Source organism: Oncorhynchus nerka, linkage group LG8 (assembly GCF_034236695.1).
Source record: "Oncorhynchus nerka isolate Pitt River linkage group LG8, Oner_Uvic_2.0, whole genome shotgun sequence".
Classification (NCBI taxonomy): Eukaryota; Metazoa; Chordata; class Actinopteri; order Salmoniformes; family Salmonidae; genus Oncorhynchus; species Oncorhynchus nerka.
This window is the reverse complement of record NC_088403.1, coordinates 8,300,306-8,324,618: the sequence shown is the minus strand read 5'-3', so window position 1 is coordinate 8,324,618 and position 24,313 is coordinate 8,300,306. Positions and strand designations below refer to the sequence as shown.

General features: G+C 46.8%; 1 protein-coding gene across 2 annotated transcripts in view; it reads left to right on the top strand.

Annotated features, from left to right (window-relative positions):
* The window catches only part of LOC115119720 (TBC1 domain family member 15-like), a 121,892-nt gene extending 100,023 nt beyond the window's left edge, over positions 1-21,869 (top strand). The window contains exons 16-17 of one of the 2 annotated variants that reach the window (XM_065021289.1): positions 14,443-14,529; positions 17,107-21,869. In XM_065021289.1, the coding sequence (XP_064877361.1) occupies positions 14,443-14,529; positions 17,107-17,331 (312 nt within the window). In that variant the 3' untranslated portion in view covers positions 17,332-21,869. Of the gene's footprint in view, positions 1-14,442; positions 14,530-15,057; positions 15,368-17,106 lie in introns of those variants that run through there. The other variant, XM_065021290.1, reaches the window with a different exon arrangement.
* The last annotated feature ends 2,444 nt before the right edge of the window (positions 21,870-24,313 follow it).

The following is a 24,313-nucleotide window of genomic DNA, read 5'->3' as shown; positions in this document are numbered from 1 at the left end:
GGGAGAGAGAAGAGGAGAGTGGGGGGGAGAAGAGGAGAGAAGAGAGAGGAGAGAGGAGAGTGGGGAGAGAGTGGGGGAGAGAGAGGAGAGTGGGGAGAGAGGAGGAGAGTGGGGGGAGAAGAGGAGAGTGGGGGAGAGAGAGGAGAGTGGGGGGGAGAGAGGAGAGTGGGGGGGGGAGAGAAGAGGAGAGTGGGGGGGGAGAGAAGAGGAGAGTGGGGGAGAAAGGGGAGAGAGAGAGAGGAGAGTGGGGGGGAGAGAGGAGAGGGGGAGTGGAGTGGAGGGGGAGAAGAGAAGAGGAGAGAGAAGAGGAGAGTGGGGGAGAGAGGGGGAGAGGAGGAGAGTGGGGAGAGAGAAGAGGAGAGTGGGGGGAGAGAGGAGAGTGGGGGAGAGAGAGAGTGGGGGGGAGAGAAGAGGAGAGTGGGGGAGAGAGGGAGGAGAGTGGTGGGGGAGAGAGAGGAGAGTGGGGGAGAGAAGAGGAGAGTGGGGGAGAGAGAAGAGGGGGGAGAGTGGGGAGAGGAGAGTGGGGAGAGAGAAGAGGAGAGTGGGGGAGAGAGAAGAGGAGAGTGGGGGAGAGAGAAGAGGAGAGTGGGGAGAGAGAAGAGGAGAGTGGGGGACAGCACTACAGACACATTGATGTCTGGTCCCCTCTGTCTTTTAGTGGTGTTCAACCCCTCACTACTAAAAGTCTCCATCTAAATGTCCTGATGACGGTCAATGAAAACCATAGAACTCGTTTTTTCCCCCGTTTTCTCAATAGTGGAATGGGATTGTTTTGAAATGGCTAGCTAGTAACGGTGGTGCTGGTAACGGATGTGAAACGGCTAGCTTAGTTAGCGGTGGTGCTGGTGTAACGGATGTGAAACGGCTAGCTTAGTTAGCGGTGGTGCTGGTGTAACGGATGTGAAACGGCTAGCTTAGTTAGCGGTGGTGCTGGTGTAACGGATGTGAAACGGCTAGCTTAGTTTTAGTGCGTGTAACGGATGCGCTAAATAGCGTTTCAATCGGATAACGTCACTTAGCTCTGAGACCTTGAAGTAGTAGTTCCCCTTGCTCTGCAAGGGCTCTGAGACCTTGAAGTTTTCCCCTTGTGGAGCGATGGGAGCGATGGGTAACTGGGTGGGTGACTGTTGTTGATGTGAGCAGAGGGTCCCTGGTTCGCGCCCGGGTATGAGGCGAGGGGACGGTCTAAAGTTATACTGTTACACATGTTTAGTGTCTTTGTATATTGAAAATGACTAATGATAGGTCTGGGAATCTCTCTAGAAATATAGGCTGACGTTATCAGGAGTTATCTTGGCTGTGTCATATACATGTATGGATGCTTAGAACCGTTTTAAATCATTCAACATTTTACCTTGAGGTTACTTCCTGATGTGATCACAGCTGTTCTTTCTGCAGTTGGTAGACAGCTAGTAGATGGTAACCATGGAGACCTTGCAGGCTCTATCTATACAGTAGCTACAACACCAGGTGGGGGAGGGAGGTGGCAGTAGATAGGGGGAGAAAGAGAGTGGGGAGAGCGAGGGAGGGTTTTAGGGAGGGAGGGAAAGAGAGTGGTGAGAGAGGGGGGGGGGGGGAGTTTGGGAGGTAGAGAGGGAGATAAAGTCAGAAGAGAGAGAGGGAAAGATAGTAGTGAGAAGAGAGAGAATGGGCTTTACACTGTGTTTTTATGATGTCTGAAGGAAGCAGTTAATTATCACCTAGCAGGAGCATGTGCTCTTCTACCTAACAGGCTCTCACTGCCTAGTCACATTACAACACGTGTGTTATATCCACACAGAACACTGGTTTTCAGTGTTGGAGTGTGTATCCGTGTCATCACTTTAGCACAGGGACGGGCAACTTCGGTGGGGTGGGGGCCACCAAAAACCTCATCACGAGGGGCTGCAGTGGCTCGCTGGTCTGCATACCTACATTCATGTTCACACATGCAGTCAGAGCTGGCTCTAGCATTTTGGAGGCCCTAAGCAACATTTTGTTGGGGGGCCCCTGCCACTTTGTGGGCAATTTTTTTTTTGCTGCCTCCCCCTCTTGAAAGCCGGAGAGAGAGAGTTTGACACATTTTGCCATAGACATGTTGCAGTGAGAGAATGACCAACAGCCCCAAGTCAACCACAAGTTTTTAATACATTTGCAAAAATTTCTAAACTGTTTTTTTGTCATTATTTATTTTTTAGTTTACCTTTTTAACTAGGCAAGTCTGTTAAGAACAAATTCTTATTTACAATGACTGGTCTAGGAACAGTGGGTTAACTGCCTTGTTCAGGGGCAGAACGACAGATTTTTACCTTGTCAGCTCGGGGATTCGATCCAGCAACCTTTCGGTTACTAGTCCGACTCTCTAACCACTGGGCTACCTGCCTCTAACCACTGGGCTACCTGCCTCTCACCACTGGGCTACCTGCCTCTCACCACTGGGCTACCTGCCTCTCACCACTGGGCTACCTGCCTCTCACCACTGGGCTACCTGCCTCTCACCACTGGGCTACCTGCCTCTCACCACTGGGCTACCTGCCTCTAACCACTGGGCTACCTGCCTCTAACCACTGGGCTACCTGCCGCCTCTACACTCTAACCACTGGGCTACCTGCCTCTAACCACCGGGCTACCTGCCTCTAACCACCGGGCTACCTGCCTCTCACCACCGGGCTACCTGCATCTAACCACCGGGCTACCTGCCGCCCCTCCACTCTAACCACTGGGCTACCTGCCGCCCCTCCACTCTAACCACTGGGCTACCTGCCGCCCCTCCACTCTAACCACTAGGCTACCCTGCCGCCTCTACACTCTAACCACTGGGCTACCTGCCGCCTCTACACTCTAACCACTGGGCTACCTGCCGCCTCTACACTCTAACCACTGGGCTACCTGCCGCCCCTCCACTCTAACCACTGGGCTACCTGCCGCCTCTACACTCTAACCACTGGGCTACCTGCCGCCCCTCCACTCTAACCACTGGGCTACCTGCCGCCTCTACACTCTAACCACTGGGCTACCTGCCTCTAACCACCGGGCTACCTGCCTCTCACCACTGGGCTACCTGCATCTAACCACTGGGCTACCTGCCGCCTCTACACTCTAACCACTGGGCTACCTGCCGCCTCTACACTCTAACCACTGGGCTACCTGCCGCCTCTACACTCTAACCACTGGGCTACCTAACCACTGGGCTACGCCTACACTCTAACCACCGGGCTACCTGCCTCTCACCACTGGGCTACCTGCCTCTCACCACTGGGCTACCTGCCTCTCACCACTGGGCTACCTGCCGCCTCTACACTCTAACCACTGGGCTACCTGCCGCCTCTACACTCTAACCACTGGGCTACCTGCCGCCTCTACACTAACCACTGGGCTACCTGCCGCCTCTACACTCTAACCACTGGGCTACCTGCCGCCCCTACACTCTAACCACTGGGCTACCTGCCGCCTCTACACTAACCACTGGGCTACCTGCCGCCCCTACACTCTAACCACTGGGCTACCTGCCGCCCCTCCACTCTAACCACTGGGCTACCTGCCGCCCCTCCACTCTAACCACTGGGCTACCTGCCGCCCCTCCACTCTAACCACTAGGCTACCCTGCCGCCTCTACACTCTAACCACTGGGCTACCTGCCGCCTCTACACTCTAACCACTGGGCTACCTGCCGCCTCTACACTCTAACCACTGGGCTACCTGCCGCCCCTCCACTCTAACCACTGGGCTACCTGCCGCCTCTACACTCTAACCACTGGGCTACCTGCCGCCCCTCCACTCTAACCACTGGGCTACCTGCCGCCTCTACACTCTAACCACTGGGCTACCTGCCTCTAACCACCGGGCTACCTGCCTCTCACCACTGGGCTACCTGCATCTAACCACTGGGCTACCTGCCGCCTCTACACTCTAACCACTGGGCTACCTGCCGCCTCTACACTCTAACCACTGGGCTACCTGCCGCCTCTACACTCTAACCACTGGGCTACCTGCCGCCTCTACACTCTAACCACCGGGCTACCTGCCTCTCACCACTGGGCTACCTGCCTCTCACCACTGGGCTACCTGCCTCTCACCACTGGGCTACCTGCCGCCTCTACACTCTAACCACTGGGCTACCTGCCGCCTCTACACTCTAACCACTGGGCTACCTGCCGCCTCTACACTAACCACTGGGCTACCTGCCGCCTCTACACTCTAACCACTGGGCTACCTGCCGCCCCATACAGTACTATGATCACACCATTTCCATTAATTACAGGACACTGATAATAACTTGTCCACTGGAGCTGTTGACTCCTGTTTCAACCTTCTCCTTCTGGTTCCTGAGAGAGTGACGACGGCACAAGACTTGCAAAGTAAAACTAAACACCAAAACACAACAGCATTAACAACGTGTTAAGATATGACAACATGACAACGTGACGACGTGACGACATGACGACATGACAACATGACTACATGACGACATGACTACATGACATTTCCAACTCTCTCTTCGCCTGACTTTGTCTTCAGGACACTTTTCTGCTGGATTCCACAAAATGAAAGCCCTAAAAAGCCTCCTCATGCTTTCACCCCGTCTTCACCATCAGAACACAGGTTCAGAGAGCGGTTCCCAAGCCCTGGCATCCTCACTTTGCTCCCCATCGCCTTCTCTGTCACCTGATAGGCAGGTCACCTGATAGGCAGGTCACCTGATAGGCAGGTCACCTGATAGGCAGGTCACCTGATAGGCAGGTCACCTGGTAGGCAGGTCACCTGGTAAGCAGGTCACCTGGTAGGCAGGTCACCTGGTAGGCAGGTCACCTGGTAGGCAGGTCACCTTGTAGGCAGGTCACCTGGTAGGCAGGTCATCTGATAGGCAGGTCACAGGGTAGGCAGGTCACCTGGTAGGCAGGTCACCTGATAGGCAGGTCACAGGGTAGGCAGGTCACAGGGTAGGCAGGTCACAGGGTAGGCAGGTCATCTGATAGGCAGGTCACAGGGTAGGCAGGTCACCTGGTAGGCAGGTCATCTGATAGGCAGGTCACAGGGTAGGCAGGTCACCTGATAGGCAGGTCACAGGGTAGGCAGGTCACCTGATAGGCAGGTCATCTGGTAGGCAGGTCACCTAGTAGGCAGGTCATCTGATAGGCAGGTCACCTGGTAGGCAGGTCATCTGATAGGCAGGTCACAGGGTAGGCAGGTCATCTGATAGGCAGGTCACCTGGTAGGCAGGTCACCTGGTAGGCAGGTCACCTGGTAGGCAGGTGCGTAGCCCTAATCAATGCTACATCCTCTTCAGGTAACTCGGCACTAGACTTTCACATGAATGCCTCCAACATGTTGTTTAAAGTACCATCTTTCCTTTTCATCTGATCCATTAACCAATAAAGCAGCTCACACAACTATGGTGTTTAAAGTGTCTCCCAGACCCATCTGCATGTCTACGGTGGAATCTAGACTTTCTCTCTCATTCGCTCCACTTCCTCTGTCATCTTCAAGCTCACACATTATGCAACTGGACCTCACTTCACGGGAGAACTGTAAACCCACTGAGGAGAGACATGACGATCTGTACTGCTGCAGGTGCTGTAAGGAGTACTGTGGACCAGAACAACACTGTCCCAACACCCTCTCCCTCCCCCTGCTACAGGTGCTGTAAGGAGTACTGTGGACCAGAACAACACTGTCCCAACACCCTCTCCCTCCCCCCTGCTACAGAGACATGACGATCTTTACTGCTGCAGGTGCTGTAAGGAGTACTGTGGACCAGAACAACACTGTCCCAACACCCTCTCCCTCCCCCTGCTACAGAGACATGATGATCTGTACTGCTGCAGGTGCTGTAAGGAGTACTGTGGACCAGAACAACACTGTCCCAACACCTCCTCCCCCTGCTACAGGTGCTGTAAGGAGTACTGTGGACCAGAACAACACTGTCCCAACACCCTCTCCCTCCCCCTGCTACAGAGACATGATGATCTTTACTGCTGCAGGTGCTGTAAGGAGTACTGTGGACCAGAACAACACTGTCCCAACACCTCCTCCCCCCTGCTACAGAGACATGATGATCTTTACTGCTGCAGGTGCTGTACTGTGGACCAGGAACAAACAACACTGTCCCAACACCTCCTCCCCCTGCTACAGAGACATGACGATCTTTACTGCTGCAGGTGCTGTAAGGAGTACTGTGGACCAGAACAACACTGTCCCAACACCTCTCCCTCCCCCTGCTACAGAGACATGATGATCTTTACTGCTGCAGGTGCTGTAAGGAGTACTGTGGACCAGAACAACACTGTGTAATAGTCTCTATATTGGGCACAGTTAGCTGTCCTCCCTCTCCTACGAGCCATCCCCTGTAACAACATACACAGTCTGTGGATGATCCCATTCTATCACCCCCATCACCTTCCATCCCACTTAACAGTCTACAGTTAGCTGTCCTCCCTCTCCTACGAGCCTGTCACCTTCCATCCCACTTAAGTCTGATGTAAACATTCTGTCACCTTCCATCCCACTTAAGTCTGATGGTAACATTCTGTCACCTTCCATCCCACTTAAGTCTGATGGTAACATTCTGTCACCTTCCCTCCCACTTAAGTCTGATGGTAACATTCTGTCACCTTCTATCCCACTTAAGTCTGTTGGTAATATTCTGTCACCTTCCATCCCACTTAAGTCTGATGGTAACATTCTGTCACCTTCCATCCCACTTAAGTCTGATGGTAACATTCTGTCACCTTCCATCCCACTTAAGTCTGTTGGTAATATTCTGTCACCTTCCATCCCACTTAAGTCTGATGGTAACATTCTGTCACCTTCCATCCCACTTAAGTCTGATGGTAACATTCTGTCACCTTCCATCCCACTTAAGTCTGATGGTAACATTCTGTCACCTTCCATCCCACTTAAGTCTGATGGTAACATTCTGTCACCTTCTATCCCACTTAAGTCTGTTGGTAACATTCTGTCACCTTCCATCCCACTTAAGTCTGATGGTAACATTCTGTCACCTTCCATCCCACTTAAGTCTGATGGTAACATTCTGTCACCTTCCATCCCACTTAAGTCTGATGGTAACATTCTGTCACCTTCTATCCCACTTAAGTCTGTTGGTAACATTCTGTCACCTTCCATCCCACTTAAGTCTGATGGTAACATTCTGTCACCTTCCATCCCACTTAAGTCTGATGGTAACATTCTGTCACCTTCCATCCCACTTAAGTCTGATGGTAACATTCTGTCACCTTCTATCCCACTTAAGTCTGTGGTAACATTCTGTCACCTTCCATCCCACTTAAGTCTGATGGTAACATTCTGTCACCTTCCATCCCACTTAAGTCTGATGGTAACATTCTGTCTCAATCACAGGCCCCATGTGTACCTGACTTCCTGCTACAGATACATTTACACACACATCATTCCATCTAACCCGTAACACTGTAGTCACTACTCCTAATGCACCTCTACAGTTATAAACATACTAAAACATTCCTAAATCGATTAGTCAATATACCTCAGTCCCTCCTCTGGAACAATGATCAGTCTTATGTTCCACGACACCCAGAAACCTATTGACTTGAACAGGGAAGAGAGAAAGAGTGTGTTTAATCATTCACACCACCCTTGATGCTACTAGGACTGGGGACAGAACCGTCCCTCCGTTACGTTCTATGTCCTTGTGATACTGGTCTCCATGCCGTCTCCTTCGTTTTCATCCTTGGCTGTTATCGCAAGACACAGACTATGATCATTGTGTGCAATTAATTATACCGTATCGTCCAGCAATCTGAATGTATGATGCGATGTAACATGAATATTCTGATGACATGGTAAAACACAAGAGAACAGAAATGGTTGACCCGAGCGATCATCCAGTGAGTTCTCCAATAACCTCCCTCTCGGAGGACACTTAAAGATAAGGTTTCTAGAGCCTTCCTGGGGCCTAATACATTTTAGCAGTGCCCCCACTCCTCCAGTTTGAGAGCAACTCTCTCTCTCTCACTGTAGCCGAATCATAACTAAAACATTTGTATAAATTATCCAACCCAAATTTAGAATGACAGTCCTTAGTACTTTACTTTGAGTCTTCTCAGACTAGCACACATCATCCTGGTTAGAATGTACATTTATAAATGGCAACTTTGTATTGTCGGTAATAACTCTTCTCATTACAGCCCCCCTTTGTCACTGTTTTCCTGTAGCGAGTGGCCTGGTAATAACTCTTCTCATTACAGCCCCCTTTGTCCCTGTCTTCCTGTAACGAGTGGCCTGGTAATAACTCTTCTCATTACAGCCCCCCTTTGTCCCTGTAGCGAGTGGCCTGGTAATAACTCTTCTCATTACAGCCCCCCTTTGTCCCTGTTTTCCTGTAGCGAGTGGCCTGGTAATAACTCTTCTCATTACAGCCCCCCTTTGTCCCTGTTTTCCTGTAGCGAGTGGCCTGGTAATAACTCTTCTCATTACAGCCCCCCTTTGTCCCTGTTTTCCTGTAGCGAGTGGCCTGGTAATAACTCTTCTCATTACAGCCCCCCCTTTGTCCCTGTTTTCCTGTAGCGAGTGGCCTGGTAATAACTCTTCTCATTACAGCCCCCTTTGTCCCTGTTTTCCTGTAGTGAGTGGCCTGGTAATAACTCTTCTCATTACAGCCCCCTTTGTCCCTGTATTGTAATAACTCTTCTCATTACAGCCCCCTTTGTCCCTGTAGCGAGTGGCCTGGTAATAACTCTTCTCATTACAGCCCCCTTTGTCCCTGTAGCGAGTGGCCTGGTAATAACTCTTCTCATTATAGCCCCCTTTGTCCCTGTCGAGTGGCCTGGTAATAACTCTTCTCATTACAGCCCCCCTTTGTCCCTGTAGCGAGTGGCCTGGTAATAACTCTTCTCATTACAGCCCCCTTTGTCCCTGTCTTCCTGTAGCGAGTGGCCTGGTAATAACTCTTCTCATTACAGCCCCCTTTGTCCCTGTTTTCTCTTCTCATTACAGCCCCCCTTTGTCCCTGTAGCGAGTGGCCTGGTAATAACTCTTCTCATTATAGCCCCCCCTTTGTCCCTGTTTTCCTGTAGCGAGTGGCCTGGTAATAACTCTTCTCATTATAGCCCCCCCTTTGTCCCTGTTTTCCTGTAGCGAGTGGCCTGGTAATAACTCTTCTCATTACAGCCCCCCTTTGTCCCTGTTTTCCTGTAGCGAGTGGCCTGGTAATAACTCTTCTCATTACAGCCCCCTTTGTCCCTGTTTTCCTGTAGCGAGTGGCCTGGTAATAACTCTTCTCATTACAGCCCCCCCTTTGTCCCTGTAGCGAGTGGCCTGGTAATAACTCTTCTCATTACAGCCCCCCTTTGTCCCTGTAGCGAGTGGCCTGGTAATAACTCTTCTCATTACAGCCCCCCCTTTGTCCCTGTAGCGAGTGGCCTGGTAATAACTCTTCTCATTATAGCCCCCCCTTTGTCCCTGTTTTCCTGTAGCGAGTGGCCTGGTAATAACTCTTCTCATTACAGCCCCCCTTTGTCCCTGTCTTCCTGTAGCGAGTGGCCTGGTAATAACTCTTCTCATTACAGCCCCCTTTGTCCCTGTGTAGTGAGTGGCCTGGTAATAACTCTTCTCATTACAGCCCCCTTTGTCCCTGTCTTCCTGTAGTGAGTGGCCTGGTAATAACTCTTCTCATTACAGCCCCCTTTGTCCCTGTCTTCCTGTAGCGAGTGGCCTGGTAATAACTCTTCTCATTACAGCCCCCCTTTGTCCCTGTTTTCCTGTAGCGAGTGGCCTGGTAATAACTCTTCTCATTATAGCCCCCCCTTTGTCCCTGTCTTCCTGTAGCGAGTGGCCTGGTAATAACTCTTCTCATTACAGCCCCCCCTTTGTCCCTGTAGTGAGTGGCCTGGTAATAACTCTTCTCATTACAGCCCCCCTTTGTCCCTGTCTTCCTGTAGCGAGTGGCCTGGTAATAACTCTTCTCATTATAGCCCCCCCTTTGTCCCTGTTTTCCTGTAGCGAGTGGCCTGGTAATAACTCTTCTCATTATAGCCCCCCCTTTGTCCCTGTTTTCCTGTAGCGAGTGGCCTGGTAATAACTCTTCTCATTACAGCCCCCCTTTGTCCCTGTAGTGAGTGGCCTGGTAATAACTCTTCTCATTACAGCCCCCCTTTGTCCCTGTCTTCCTGTAGCGAGTGGCCTGGTAATGACAGATGGGTATCTCAATGCGTACTCAGTCTAAATTGTTGACAGTGTGTAGACCTCCCTTCTCCCGGCACTTATCATTCTAGCGTCTTCTTCAGATGGCGTTGCAGTTCATCTTCCCAACGGCACATGTAACTCTTGCCTGTCACGTTTGATGGCCCTTGATAATGTAAAGTAATGTTTTTCCCACTAATACAAGTCTGGCACCTGAGCCGCTATTTTTTTATTTTACCTTTATTTAACCAGGCAAGTCAGTTAAGAACCAATTCTTATTTTCAATGACGGCCTAGGAACAGTGGGTTAACTGCCTTGTTCAGGGGCAGAATGACAGATTTGTACCTTGTCAGCTCAGGTGTTTGAACTTGCAACCTTCCGGTTACTAGTCCAACGCTCTAACCACTAGGCTAACCTCTCTGGTCAATTTCTCCCATCGGCACGCTAGCAAGAGAAGTTTGTTATCTCTCTCCATGCTGACTCCACATGCGCGGTCTCAGCTCCCCTGCCGCCTCTACACTCTAACCACTAGGCTACCCTGCCGCCTCTACACTCTAACCACTAGGCTACCCTGCCGCCTCTACACTCTAACCACTAGGCTACCCTGCCACCTCTACACTCTAACCACTAGGCTCCCCTGCCACCTCTACACTCTAACCACTAGGCTACCCTGCCGCCTCTACACTCTAACCACTAGGCTCCCCTGCCGCCTCTACACTCTAACCACTAGGCTCCCCTGCCGCCTCTACACTCTAACCACTAGGCTACCCTGCCGCCTCTACACTCTAACCACTAGGCTCCCCTGCCGCCTCTACGCTCTAACCACTAGGCTACCCTGCCACCTCTACGCTCTAACCACTAGGCTCCCCTGCCGCCTCTACCCTCTAACCACTAGGCTACCCTGCCACCTCTACACTCTAACCACTAGGCTACCCTGCCACCTCTACACTCTAACCACTAGGCTCCCCTGCCACCTCTACACTCTAACCACTAGGCTCCCCTGCCACCTCTACACTCTAACCACTAGGCTCCCCTGCCACCTCTACACTCTAACCACTAGGCTCCCCTGCCACCTCTACACTCTAACCACTAGGCTCCCCTGCCACCTCTACACTCTAACCACTAGGCTCCCCTGCCACCTCTACACTCTAACCTCAGCTCCCCTGCCACCTCTACACTCTAACCACTAGGCTCCCCTGCCACCTCTACACTCTAACCACTAGGCTCCCCTGCCACCTCTACACTCTAACCACTAGGCTCCCCTGCCACCTCTACACTCTAACCACTAGGCTACCCTGCCGCCTCTACACTCTAACCACTAGGCTACCCTGCCGCCTCTACACTCTAACCACTAGGCTACCCTGCCGCCTCTACACTCTAACCACTAGGCTCCCCTGCCGCCTGCACCCAGGTTTGGCTCGGACACAGATAAGTGTTAAAGATCACCGTCACTTTGAAAGCCTTTGTCTTTCTGCAGCCGGTTTGGGAGAGTTTTAAGGTTCACACACACTGTTTGTGGCCAAATGATTCCTACATGCATTAAGACACCATCTGACGTCACCTTCCATGATCACCTAAAGAGAGGACAGATCAGAACAACAGTTTTAGTTCATTTCTGTTTCAGGAAATCCAGACAAGCTTTGACTATATGACAAATGATTACATTCCCAATTTTCTTAACAGCATTTTCTCTACGACAAATGTCAAATAACACAACAATATACTGTTACTGTTGAAACTGTTTTTCCTACTTAGTTCATATTCCCTTATTTTACTGGCTACCTCTCTGAAGAGTTGTCAGGTCAGGGAGTTAGCACCCTAACCTATCGGGGGGAACCCCAACACTCCCTTATTTTACTGGCTACCTCTCTGAAGAGTTGTCAGGTCAGGGAGTTAGCACCCTAACCTATCGGGGGGAACCCCAACACTCCCTTATTTTACTGGCTACCTCTCTGAAGAGTTGTCAGGTCAGGTTGTTAGCACCCCAACACTCCCTTATTTTACTGGCTACCTCTCTGAAGAGTTGTCAGGTCAGGGAGTTAGCACCCCATCACTCCCTTATTTTACTGGCTACCTCTCTGAATAGTCGGGGGGGGGGGAACCCCAACACTCCCTTATTTTACTGGCTACCTCTCTGAAGAGTTGTCAGGTCAGGGAGTTAGAACCCCAACCCATCGGGGGGGAACCCCAACACTCCCTTATTTTACTGGCTACCTCTCTGAAGAGTTGTCAGGTCAGGGAGTTAGAACCCCAACCCATCGGGGGGGGGGGAACCCCAACACTCCCTTATTTTACTGGCTACCTCTCTGAAGAGTTGCCAGGTCAGGGAGTTAACACCCCAACCCATCGGGGGGAACCCCAACACTCCAATAGACCCAATCTGGTGAAATTGGTATCAAAACAAAGAAAGTAATGAAATCAGCAATACACACATCACACTCCATTTCATGAAATCAGCAATACACACATCACACTCTATTTCATGAAATCAGCAATACACACATCACACTCTATTTCATGATGTGGGACAGTCTGCCTACGCAATGTCCGATAGCTCCCTGTTTATTGATGTGGACAGTCTGCCTACGCAATGTCCGATAGCTCCCTGTTTATTGATGTGGGACAGTCTGCCTACGCAATGTCCGATAGCTCCCTGTTTATTGATGTGGGACAGTCTGCCTACGCAATGTCCGATAGCTCCCTGTTTATTGATGTGGGACAGTCTGCCTACGCAATGTCCGATGTCCTGTTTATTGATGTGGGACTCCCTGTTTAGCTCCCTGTTTATTGATGTGGGACAGTCTGCCTACGCAATGTCCGATAGCTCCCTGTTTATTGATGTGGGACAGTCTGCCTACGCAATGTCCGATAGCTCCCTGTTTATAGATGTGGGACAGTCTGCCTACGCAATGTCCGAAAGCTCCCTGTTTATAGATGTGGGACAGTCTGCCTACGCAATGTCCGATAGCTCCCTGTTTATAGATGTGGGACAGTCTGCCTACGCAATGTCCGATAGCTCCCTGTTTTTAGATGTGGGACAGTTTTGTCCGAGCTCCCTGTTTATAGATGTGGGACAGTCTGCCTACGCAATGTCCGAAAGCTCCCTGTTTATAGATGTGGGACAGTCTGCCTACGCAATGTCCGATAGCTCCTGTTTATAGATTTAAGACAGCAAAGACAACTGGGACAGTCTGCCTACGCAATGTCCGATAGCTCCCTGTTTTTAGATGTGGGACAGTCTGCCTACGCAATGTCCGATAGCTCCCTGTTTTTAGATGTGGGACAGTCTGCCTACGCTTAAGTATTTTTTTTGCTACTCAAAACACCAGTCTGAACGTCAACATTGAGGTCCTCTGTCCAGTGTCTGTGTTCTTCTGCACATCTTAATCTTTTATTTTCATTGGCCAGTCTGAGATGTGACTTTTTCTTTGCAACTCTGCCTAGAAGGCCAGCATCCCGGAGTCGCCTCTTCACTGTTGACGTTGAGACTGGTGTTTTGCGGGTACTATTTAAGGAAGCTGCCAGTTTAGGACTTGTGTGAGGCGTCTGTTTATTAAACTACACACACTAATGTAGTTGTCCTCTTGCTCAGTTGTGCACCGGGGCCTCCAACTCCTCTTTCTATTCTGGTTAGAGCCAGTTTGCACTGTTCTGTGAAGGGAGTAGTACACAGCGTTGTACGAGATCTTAAGTTTCTTGGCAATTTCTCGCATGGAATAGCCTTCATTTCTCAGAACAAGAATAGACTGACGAGTTTCAGGAGAAATTACCATTTTGAGCCTGTAATTGAACCCACAAATGTTGATGCTCCAGATACTCAACTAGTTTAATTAAAGAAGGCCAGTTTTATTGCTTTTTTAAGTTCACTAGTTTTCAGCTGTGCTAACATAATTGCAAAAGGGTATTCTAATGATCAATTAGCCTTTTTTAAATTGATAAACTTGGATTAGCTAACACAACGTGCCATTGGAACACAGGAGTGATGGTTCCTGATAACGGGCCTAATTTAGATATTCCATTAAAAATCAGCCGTTTCCAGCTACAATAGTCATTTACAACATTAACAGTGTCTACACTGTATTTCTGATCAGTTTGATGTTATTTTAAATGGACAAAAAATGTTATTTTTAAAAATAAAATTAAACGAGGATGTTTTTAAGTGACCCCGATGTTTTGAACGGTTAGAATATGTTTTACTGATCTGCCCGCAGGCCGTCAGTTACCCATCTCTGCTTTAGCAAGGTACTGATCAAAGAATGTTCTCCTCCCTTCTTCTTTTCTCCCTTCTTCTTTTCTCCCTTCTAGCTCATAAATGAACTGTCGATGAAACTGGACATCAGGGCCATCCTCAACAAAGCTGAAGCTATATGCCTGCAGCTGAAGAGTTGTAAGGTATGTATCCCAAGATAGGACATCTATCTATCTTCAGAACGTTTGTGCTTCCAGTATATTCTGAAATACAATGCATGGGTTTTGAGAAGCTCACCCATCCGGCTCGAAGGACCATGGTAAATAATGGAGGGTTTGCCGAGTGTGGAGAGGGAAAGGAAGTGGGATACAATTGGTTTGTGCTGTTTCCAGTAGAAGGGTGTGAAGGGGTTTTTCAACACAACCCTCGTTAACTTGTTTGTTTAGTCCGACAATATCTTCATAGAATTGACCCAAACAGTGGTGTTTAGTGTATGAATGAATGCAGTCGAATCTAACCCGCATTCAAAAAACCTATCTGTGACATATATGTTTTTAATATTTATTTTGATTTATTTTATTTAAAAAAACAAGAAAACTGTGTAGGATTTCCCCAACTTGGTGGTATAACTATATACACAAGGTGTGTGAATAAATGCAGTTGAAATTAAACCTCATTAAAACTGTGTCTGTGACACACGTTTTTAATCGTTTCTTCTGATATCCTTGTAGGATGTGTCCAACTCCGTGGCAGAACATTAGATACCTTCAGAATGTTTGTTCCTGTATTCTGAAACACTTACTGAACTTGCTACCCTCTTTTTACTGTTGTTTTATTTCTTTACTTACACACACACACACACACCTTTTTTTCCTGCACCATTGGTTAGAGCCTGTAAGTAAGCATTTCACTGTAAGGTCAACACCTGTTGTATTCAGCATTTTACTGTAAGGTCAACACCTGTTGTATTCAGCATTTCACTGTAAGGTCAACACCTGTTGTATTCGGCGCACGTGACAAATAAACTTTGATTTGATTCGATTGTACCTATATTCATAGTTAACACTCTTCAACACCTTGTTGTTGACCTGTATTCATAGTTAACACTCTTCAACACCTTGTTGTTGACCTGTATTCATAGCTAACACTCTTCAACACCTTGTTGTACCTATATTCATAGTTAACACTCTTCAACACCTTGTTGTACCTATATTCATAGTTAACACTCTTCAACACCTTGTTGTACCTATATTCATAGTTAACACTCTTCAACACCTTGTTGTACCTATATTCATAGTTAACACTCTTCAACACCTTGTTGTACCTATATTCATAGTTAACACTCTTCAACACCTTGTTGTTGACCTGTATTCATAGTTAACACTCTTCAACACCTTGTTGTACCTATATTCATAGTTAACACTCTTCAACACCTTGTTGTTGACCTGTATTCATAGTTAACACTCTTCAACACCTTGTTGTACCTATATTCATAGTTAACCTCTTACCTCTACCTGGGACGCTTGCGTCCCAACTAGAGCTCTGGAAATGCAAATGTGCTACGCTAAATGCTAATAGTATTAGTTAAAACTCAAAAGTTCATTAAAATACACATGCAGGGTATCAAATTAAAGCTACACTCGTTGTGAATCCAGGCAACAAGTCAGATTTTTAAAATGCTTTTCGGCGACAGCATGAGAAGCTATTATCTGATAGCATGCACCAATACACTACAACAGAAAAGCACAGCAGGGGACGTAAACAAAATAATTAGCATTTCGGCGTTACACAAACCGCACAATAAAATAGAAAACAGTCATTACCTTTCACCATCTTCTTTGTTGGCACTCCTAGATGTCCCATAAACACTATTGGGTCTTTATTTCGATTAAATCGGGCCATATAAAGCCAAGATATCGTTATATGTAGACTGTGTGATAAACGAAAAAAACAGCGATTTCACAACGTAACGTCATTTTTTAAAATTCAAAAAGTAGACGATAAACTTTCACAAAACACTTCGAAATACGTTTGTAATGCTACTTTAGGTATTAGTAAACGTTAATAAGCGATAAAATTCATCCGTAGGCGATGTACATATCATTAGCTGTCGTCTTGGAAAAAATTTCAGGAGAGAGCTCTTCCGGAATGATCTGGGCGGAGACCGGAGGTACGTCGTGCCCCTCTTTCGGTTCAACCAAGAATCAAAGAGGATTAAATTCACAAGATACTCGACTACATGGGGATGCTGTGGGAGTTGAATGCTCGGTCTTATCTAATTCGGCTCACTGTTAACAATTGCTGGAAGTGGCGCAAGGATATTTATTTCCATTTTCTGTGATCAGGTTTTCCTGCGCTTTCCGATGTAACGCACGTTATGTAATAGCCACAGTCGTGATTTAACCAGTTTTAAAAACGTCCGAGGGTTTCCTATACACACATTCTAACCATATGAACGTACTATATTCCTGGCATGAGTAGCAGGGCGCTGAAATGTTGCGCGATTTTTAACAAAATGTTAAAAAAAGTAGAGGGTAGGAGCAACTAGTTAACACTCTTCAACACCTTGTTGTACCTATATTCATAGTTAACACTCTTCAACACCTTGTTGTACCTATATTCATAGTTAACACTCTTCAACACCTTGTTGTACCTATATTCATAGCTAACACTCTTCAACACCTTGTTGTACCTATATTCATAGCGAACACTCTTCAACACCTTGTTATTGACCTGTGGTCCTAACCAGATCTTTAACCTGATGTTTATTATCTGTGTAGGATTTGCCCAACTCCGTGGTTGAGATGCTTGGATTCAACGGCACAGACACTGAGTCATCATCCCAGTCAGAGGACACTGAGAGAACGGACAGACCGGACTCTCCCGAACCTTCTACACCGTCAGACGACCAGCAGGACTTAGTCTCTGAGTACAACCCCAGCGGCAACAACGGACACTTACGGGACGCAGCGCGTGACGTTTACAAATTAGCCTACATATCGTAGCCAGCCTGGCTAACAGTAGTCGCTCGTCCAGTGAGAGATTTGGTTCTGGTGGCTGAGACGAGGCTCACAGCCTAGTGAAAAAGGTGGATTGCCTCTCTCCCACCTCAATTTTTGTAATGATTCTGTCTGTTAATCATCTAATTTTTCTTGTTCGAGGGTGGTCTTTGAGTTTTTAGGATATTGTTCCTTATTGCCCCTGACTATAAGGTATTTAGTGTTCAGCAGATTGTTCCTTATTGCCCCTGACTCCAAGGTATTTAGTGTTCAGCAGATTGCTCCTTATTGCCCCTGACTATAAGGTATTTAGTGTTCAGCAGATTGCTCCTTATTGCCCCTGACCCCCAGGTATTTAGTGTTCAGCAGATTGCTCCTTATTGCCCCTGACCCCCAGGTATTTAGTGTTCAGCAGATTGCTCCTTATTGCCCCTGACTCCAAGGTATTTAGTGTTCAGCAGATTGTTCCTTATTGCCCCTGACCCCCAGGTATTTAGTGTTCAGCAGATTGCTCCTTATTGCCCCTGACCCCCAGGTATTTAGTGTTCAGCAGATTGCTCCTTATTGCCCCTGACTATAAGGTATTTAGTATTCAGCAGATTGCTCCTTATTGCCCCTGACTCCAAAGTATTTAGTGTTCAGCAGATTGCTCCTTATTGCCCCTGACTCCAAGGTATTTAGTGTTCAGCAGATTGTTCCTTATTGCCCCTGACCCCCAGGTATTTAGTGTTCAGCAGATTGCTCCTTATTGCCCCTGACCCCCAGGTATTTAGTGTTCAGCAGATTGCTCCTTATTGCCCCTGACTATAAGGTATTTAGTATTCAGCAGATTGCTCCTTATTGCCCCTGACTCCAAAGTATTTAGTGTTCAGCAGATTGCTCCTTATTGCCCCTGACTCCCAGGTATTTAGTGTTCAGCAGATTGCTCCTTATTGCCCCTGACTCCCAGGTATTTAGTGTTCAGCAGATTGCTCCTTATTGCCCCTGACTATAAGGTATTTAGTGTTCAGCAGATTGCTCCTTATTGCCCCTGACTCCCAGGTATTTAGTGTTCAGCAGATTGCTCCTTATTGCCCCTGACTCCCAGGTATTTAGTGTTTAGCAGATTGCTCCTTATTGCCCCTGACTATAAGGTATTTAGTGTTCAGCAGATTGCTCCTTATTGCCCCTGACTATAAGGTATTTAGTGTTCAGCAGATTGCTCCTTATTGCCCCTGACTATAAGGTATTTAGTGTTCAGCAGATTGCTCCTTATTGCCCCTGACCCCCAGGTATTTAGTGTTCAGCAGATTGCTCCTTATTGCCCCTGACTATAAGGTATTTAGTGTTCAGCAGATTGCCCCTGACTATAAGGTATTCAGTGTTCAGCAGATTGCTCCTTATTGCCCCTGACTATAAGGTATTTAGTGTTCAGCAGATTGCTCCTTATTGCCCCTGACCCCCAGGTATTTAGTGTTCAGCAGATTGCTCCTTATTACCCCTGACTCCCAGGTATTTAGTGTTCAGCAGATTGCTCCTTATTGCCCCTGACCCCCAGGTATTTAGTGTTCAGCAGATTGCTCCTTATTGCCCCTGACTATAAGGTATTTAGTGTTCAGCAGATTGCTCCTTATTGCCCCTGACTATAAGGTATTTAGTGTTCAGCAGATTGCTCCTTATTGCCCCTGACTCCCAGGTATTTAGTGTTCAGCAGATTGCTCCTTATTGCCCCTGACTATAAGGTATTTAGTGTTCAGCAGATTGCTCCTTATTGCCCCTGACTATAAGGTATTTAGTGTTCAGCAGATTGCTCCTTATTGCCCCTGACTATAAGGTATTTAGTGTTCAGCAGATTGCTCCTTATTGCCCCTGACCCCCAGGTATTTAGTGTTCAGCAGATTGCTCCTTATTACCCCTGACTCCCAGGTATTTAGTGTTCAGCAGATTGCTCCTTATTGCCCCTGACCCCCAGGTATTTAGTGTTCAGCAGATTGCTCCTTATTGCCCCTGACTATAAGGTATTTAGTGTTCAGCAGATTGCTCCTTATTGCCCCTGACCCCCAGGTATTTAGTGTTCAGCAGATTGTTCCTTATTACCCCTGACTATAAGGTATTTAGTGTTCAGATTGCTCCTTATTGCCCCTGACTATAAGGTATTTAGTGTTCAGCAGATTGTTCCTTATTACCTTGTTAATCTTGACTGAATCTTGTGAATAGTCAAATGTAATACTGAAGTAGTTGACATTTAAATAGAGGTGAGGAATGGATAAGGTTTTATATAAACAGGGCTTATTATATCTCACTGTAGTATTCAGCTAATAGGAGCCCTGCTGTAGGTGTAATTCAATTATAACTATTTCATGAAGATGTGGTTGTATTATCTCAAGGCAAGGCCCCTCTCCTCTACCAACTGAAAATGATTTTCTGCCCTGCAGCCTATTGACATGGATTTTACACAGTGCACAAAACATTAAGAACACCTGATCTTTACATAACATAGACTGACCAGGTGAATCCATGACATAGACTGACCAGGTGAATCCATGACATAGACTGACCAGGTGAATCCATGACATAGACTGACCAGGTGAATCCATGACATAGACTGACCAGGTGAATCCATGACATAGACTGACCAGGTGAATCCATGACATAGACTGACCAGGTGAATCCATGACATAGACTGACCAGGTGAATCCATGACATAGACTGACCAGGTGAATCCATGACATAGACTGACCAGGTGAATCCATGACATAGACTGACCAGGTGAATCCATGACATAGACTGACCAGGTGAATCCATGACATAGACTGACCAGGTGAATCCATGACATAGACTGACCAGGTGAATCCATGACATAGACTGACCAGGTGAATCCATGACATAGACTGACCAGGTGAATGCATGACATAGACTGACCAGGTGAATCCATGACATTGACTGACCAGGTGAATCCATGACATAGACTGACCAGGTGAATGCATGACATAGACTGACCAGGTGAATCCATGACATTGACTGACCAGGTGAATCCATGACATAGACTGACCAGGTGAATGCATGACATAGACTGACCAGGTGAATCCATGACATAGACTGACCAGGTGAATCCAGGTGAAAGCTATGATCCCTTATTGATGTCACCTGTTAAATCCTCTTCAATCAGTGTAGATGAAGGTGGAGGAGACGGGTTAAAGAAGGAGTGTTAATCCTTGAGACATGGATTGTGTACCATTCAGAGGGTGAAGGGTCAAGACAAAATATTTAAGTGCCTTTGAACGGGGTATGGTAGTAGGCGCCAGCCGCACCAGTTTAAGTGTGTGAAGAACTGCAACGCTGCTGAATTTTTCAACAGTTTCCGTGTGTATTAACAATGGTCCACCATCCAAAGGACATTCAGCCAACTTGACACAACTGTGGGAAACACTGGAGTCAACATGGTCCACCATCCAAAGGACATTCAGCCAACTTGACACAACTGTGGGAAACACTGGAGTCAACATGGTCCACCATCCAAAGGACATTCAGCCAACTTGACACAACTGTGGGAAACACTGGAGTCAACATGAGCCACTATCCCTGCGGAACGCTTTCGGCACCTTGTAGAGTCCACGTCCCGACGAATTGAGGCTGTTCTGAGTGCAAACGGGGATTGCAACTCCATATTAAGAAAGTGTTCCTAATGTTTTGTCCACTCAGTGGTTTTCTATGCCGCTGCCTAACTGACATCTGATTTGGTAAAAGACTGAAAGAGACATGATTTATATTGAAAAAATGTATTTAGTTTCTGAATCCATATTGTTAATCGTACTAGAATGTGTGGGTTGGCATGGTGATAATGTATGTACAAGTAGTTAGATGTCTGTTCCTCTGGACTGGAGGTTCCCAGAAGTTGCTTCAACAAACACCCAACCTTACAGCAACGTTTTTTTTTTTTTTAAATGATGTAGAGTTCATGCATATTTTTTTTTAAATTTGACCTGAGCCGCTATTTTTTTATTTTACCTTTATTTAAATAGGCAAGTCAGTTAAGAACAAATTCTTATTTTCAATGACGGCCTAGGAACAGTGGGTTAACTTGCCTGTTCAGGGGCAGAACGACAGATTTGTACCTTGTCAGCTCGGGGATTCGAACTTGCAACCTTTCGGTTACTAGTCCAACGCCCCAACCATGAGGCTACCCTGCCGCCCCAACCATGAGGCCTTTGTCAACATGTACAGACAGACTTACTTCCCATGTACTCGTTTATATAATCTGTTAGCTTCACTCGCCTCCCAAAACGTAGTGAAATAAGGTTCTTGGTGTGTTGAACATCGACACGGCTTACTTCTGTGGGGAAGATTGTAAAGGAGTTGATGTAGTCATTGATTATGTTGCATGATGAAAGTCTCAGCCTTCAAGGGATTTATCAGAAACAGTAATGCTGGAAGACTGTTCGTACCTGAATCTTTCTGTGTACAGATTTGTCTATTGCAGCAGTTTGTACTGTATAAATATTTGATACCCCGTCTTTGACAACCAATTATGTTTTGAAATCTTTTAAAGAAGCTGAATTTCATGACTCCTCTTTGTATTGCTTAATGTCTCCCCTCTGTTCAGGTGTCTTTCCCAGTCCTGACAGCCTGCTATGGGAGGATCTCAATGGCCTTTCCTTGATTTCTAGCATCCTCGCTTCCTGCTCAACACGCATTGGATGAAATGGTCAGATGGGGAGGGAACTCTTACCTTCTCATCCAATGGGTTTTAAGAAGGTGAGAAGAGAGGATGTGAAGAATCAAGGAAAACAATGAAGGTTCTCTCCATGTCTCAACTGGCGTAGCCAGTCTGTTCACAGTTCCACATATCCTGTGGCTAGAAATATAACTAAATGAACCATAATGTCCCATATTATGTCCCTTATTTTTGTTCCCTATTTTACACTGACACAAATGGACAACTATATACCTTTTTTTTGTTCTGTTTTCCAATACAATGAATGTGGCTCTTTCAAAGGCTTGATGTAACAGTGAGACAACGGGACACGTTTTCAGGTTAGTTATTTACCGATGTGACAATGAATCTGTTTGGCTCTCAGCTGATGTGCTGTTCTCTCCAGTCTCTCTTGTTGTTGTGAGGGCGCTTCCCAAATGGCACACTATTCCCTACGTAGTGCACTACTTAGCCTAGGGCTCTGGTCAAAAGTAGTGCCCTATATATAGTGAATAGGGTGCCAGTCAGTGTCTGAGAATCAGCATCTGAATAGGACCGTCTGAATGAAACGGTATCGCTGGTCTGTTCAGAGCGTTTGTAGCAACAACAAAAAAACAGCGTGAGGATTTTCATATCCTTGTCCCATAGGAAATGACCTCAGTTGCTATGTCACTTTCTAGGCTACAGCCCTGAGGCCCCTAACTCTGCGTGCCTGTCCTCCTGTCACACTGAAAGCGGAGTAAAACCAAAATACAAGGATTCTGTTGGCCTCGACTTGAAGAATAAAATTAGATCCGATATCAAAAACGTTTCTAGCATAGACTTTGGATAAATAACCCAGAGAAAAGGAAGTTGTTCTTTGAGATGAGAGCTATAGGTGCTATCGTGGTTTTGTAACAAACTACTTGTGAGTTATGGATGTATGGTGCTGGTGGATTGGCTGCGAGTGTTTGAAAGCCTGCAAATTGTGTGTGTGTGGGGGGGGGGGGGGGGGGGGGGATAGCACTTTACAAATGAAATAAAACTTCACACATCTTGAGACCAGCAGATGGCTCATAGCGCCAGTATTAATATAGCTGAGACTACCAGCTGTTGTCAGCCGTCTGAAACAACACATAGCTGAACACTGCAGCTCAATCAGGTAAGAACACTGAACATCCATATTCAGTAGCAGCTCACTTTGTTGACCGTCCCATCTCCTCCCTCAAATACACAGGCGTGGAGCATGTTGCTCTACCAAGGAGAGGAGGTAACATGGAGATCCTACTGACGACAGAGGGAGGCCAACCGGATATCCTGTCTAAAAACATGGACCCCTAGTGGTCTGAATATTCACTTAGATCTCAGACCCTTCTTATGAACACGTATTTAAAAAATCAGTAAATTCTTTCTACAGGTTATCATCGTACACCCAATATGTTTCCCCCTGTTGATGATGCTTATTAGGCATTAGGGTTGAACCAAAAGATTATTGGAAACAATTATGTGTGTGTGGAATTAAATTAAACGATGTATGTTGATGCTAATATTTCTGCACAACATCTAATTATGTTTCCATGTGATAACAGTAGCCTAATATATTCAATATGCTGTAAACTATTGTTTTTTAAAACAGTTTCACTCAATTCATTCTGATTAACCTAATAGTGATGACACGCCCCTCACTGTTGTCATTGGTTGCTCTAATACTAATGACACGCCCCTCACTGTTGTCATTGGTTGCTCTAATACTAATGACACGCCCCTCACTGTTGTCATTGGTTGCTCTAATACTAATGACACGCCCCTCACTGTTGTCATTGGTTGCTCTAATACTAATGACACGCCCCTCACTGTTGTCATTGGTTGCTCTAATACTAATGACACGCCCCTCACTGTTGTCATTGGTTGCTCTAATACTAATGACACGCCCCTCACTGTTGTCATTGGTTGCTCTAATACTAATGACACGCCCCTCACTGTTGTCATTGGTTGCTCTAATTGCCTTGTTTGTCGACAACCTGGTTCCAGCATTCATGACATCACCCTGAAGAAGACAAAGTGATGCTGAAATGTTGCTGTTTTACCCAATAAATTGCTGGGACTTTATATATATACAGTAGTAAATAAATTCATTAAAAATCCTACAATGTGATTTTCTGGATTTATTTTCTTCTCATTTTGTCTGTCATAGTTGAAGTGTAGCTATGATGAAAATTACAGGCCTCTCTCATCTTTTTAAGTGGGAGAACTTGCACAATTGCACTTAATACTTTTTTGCCCCACTGTATGTGTGTGTGTGTGTGTGTATATATATACACACACACACACACACAG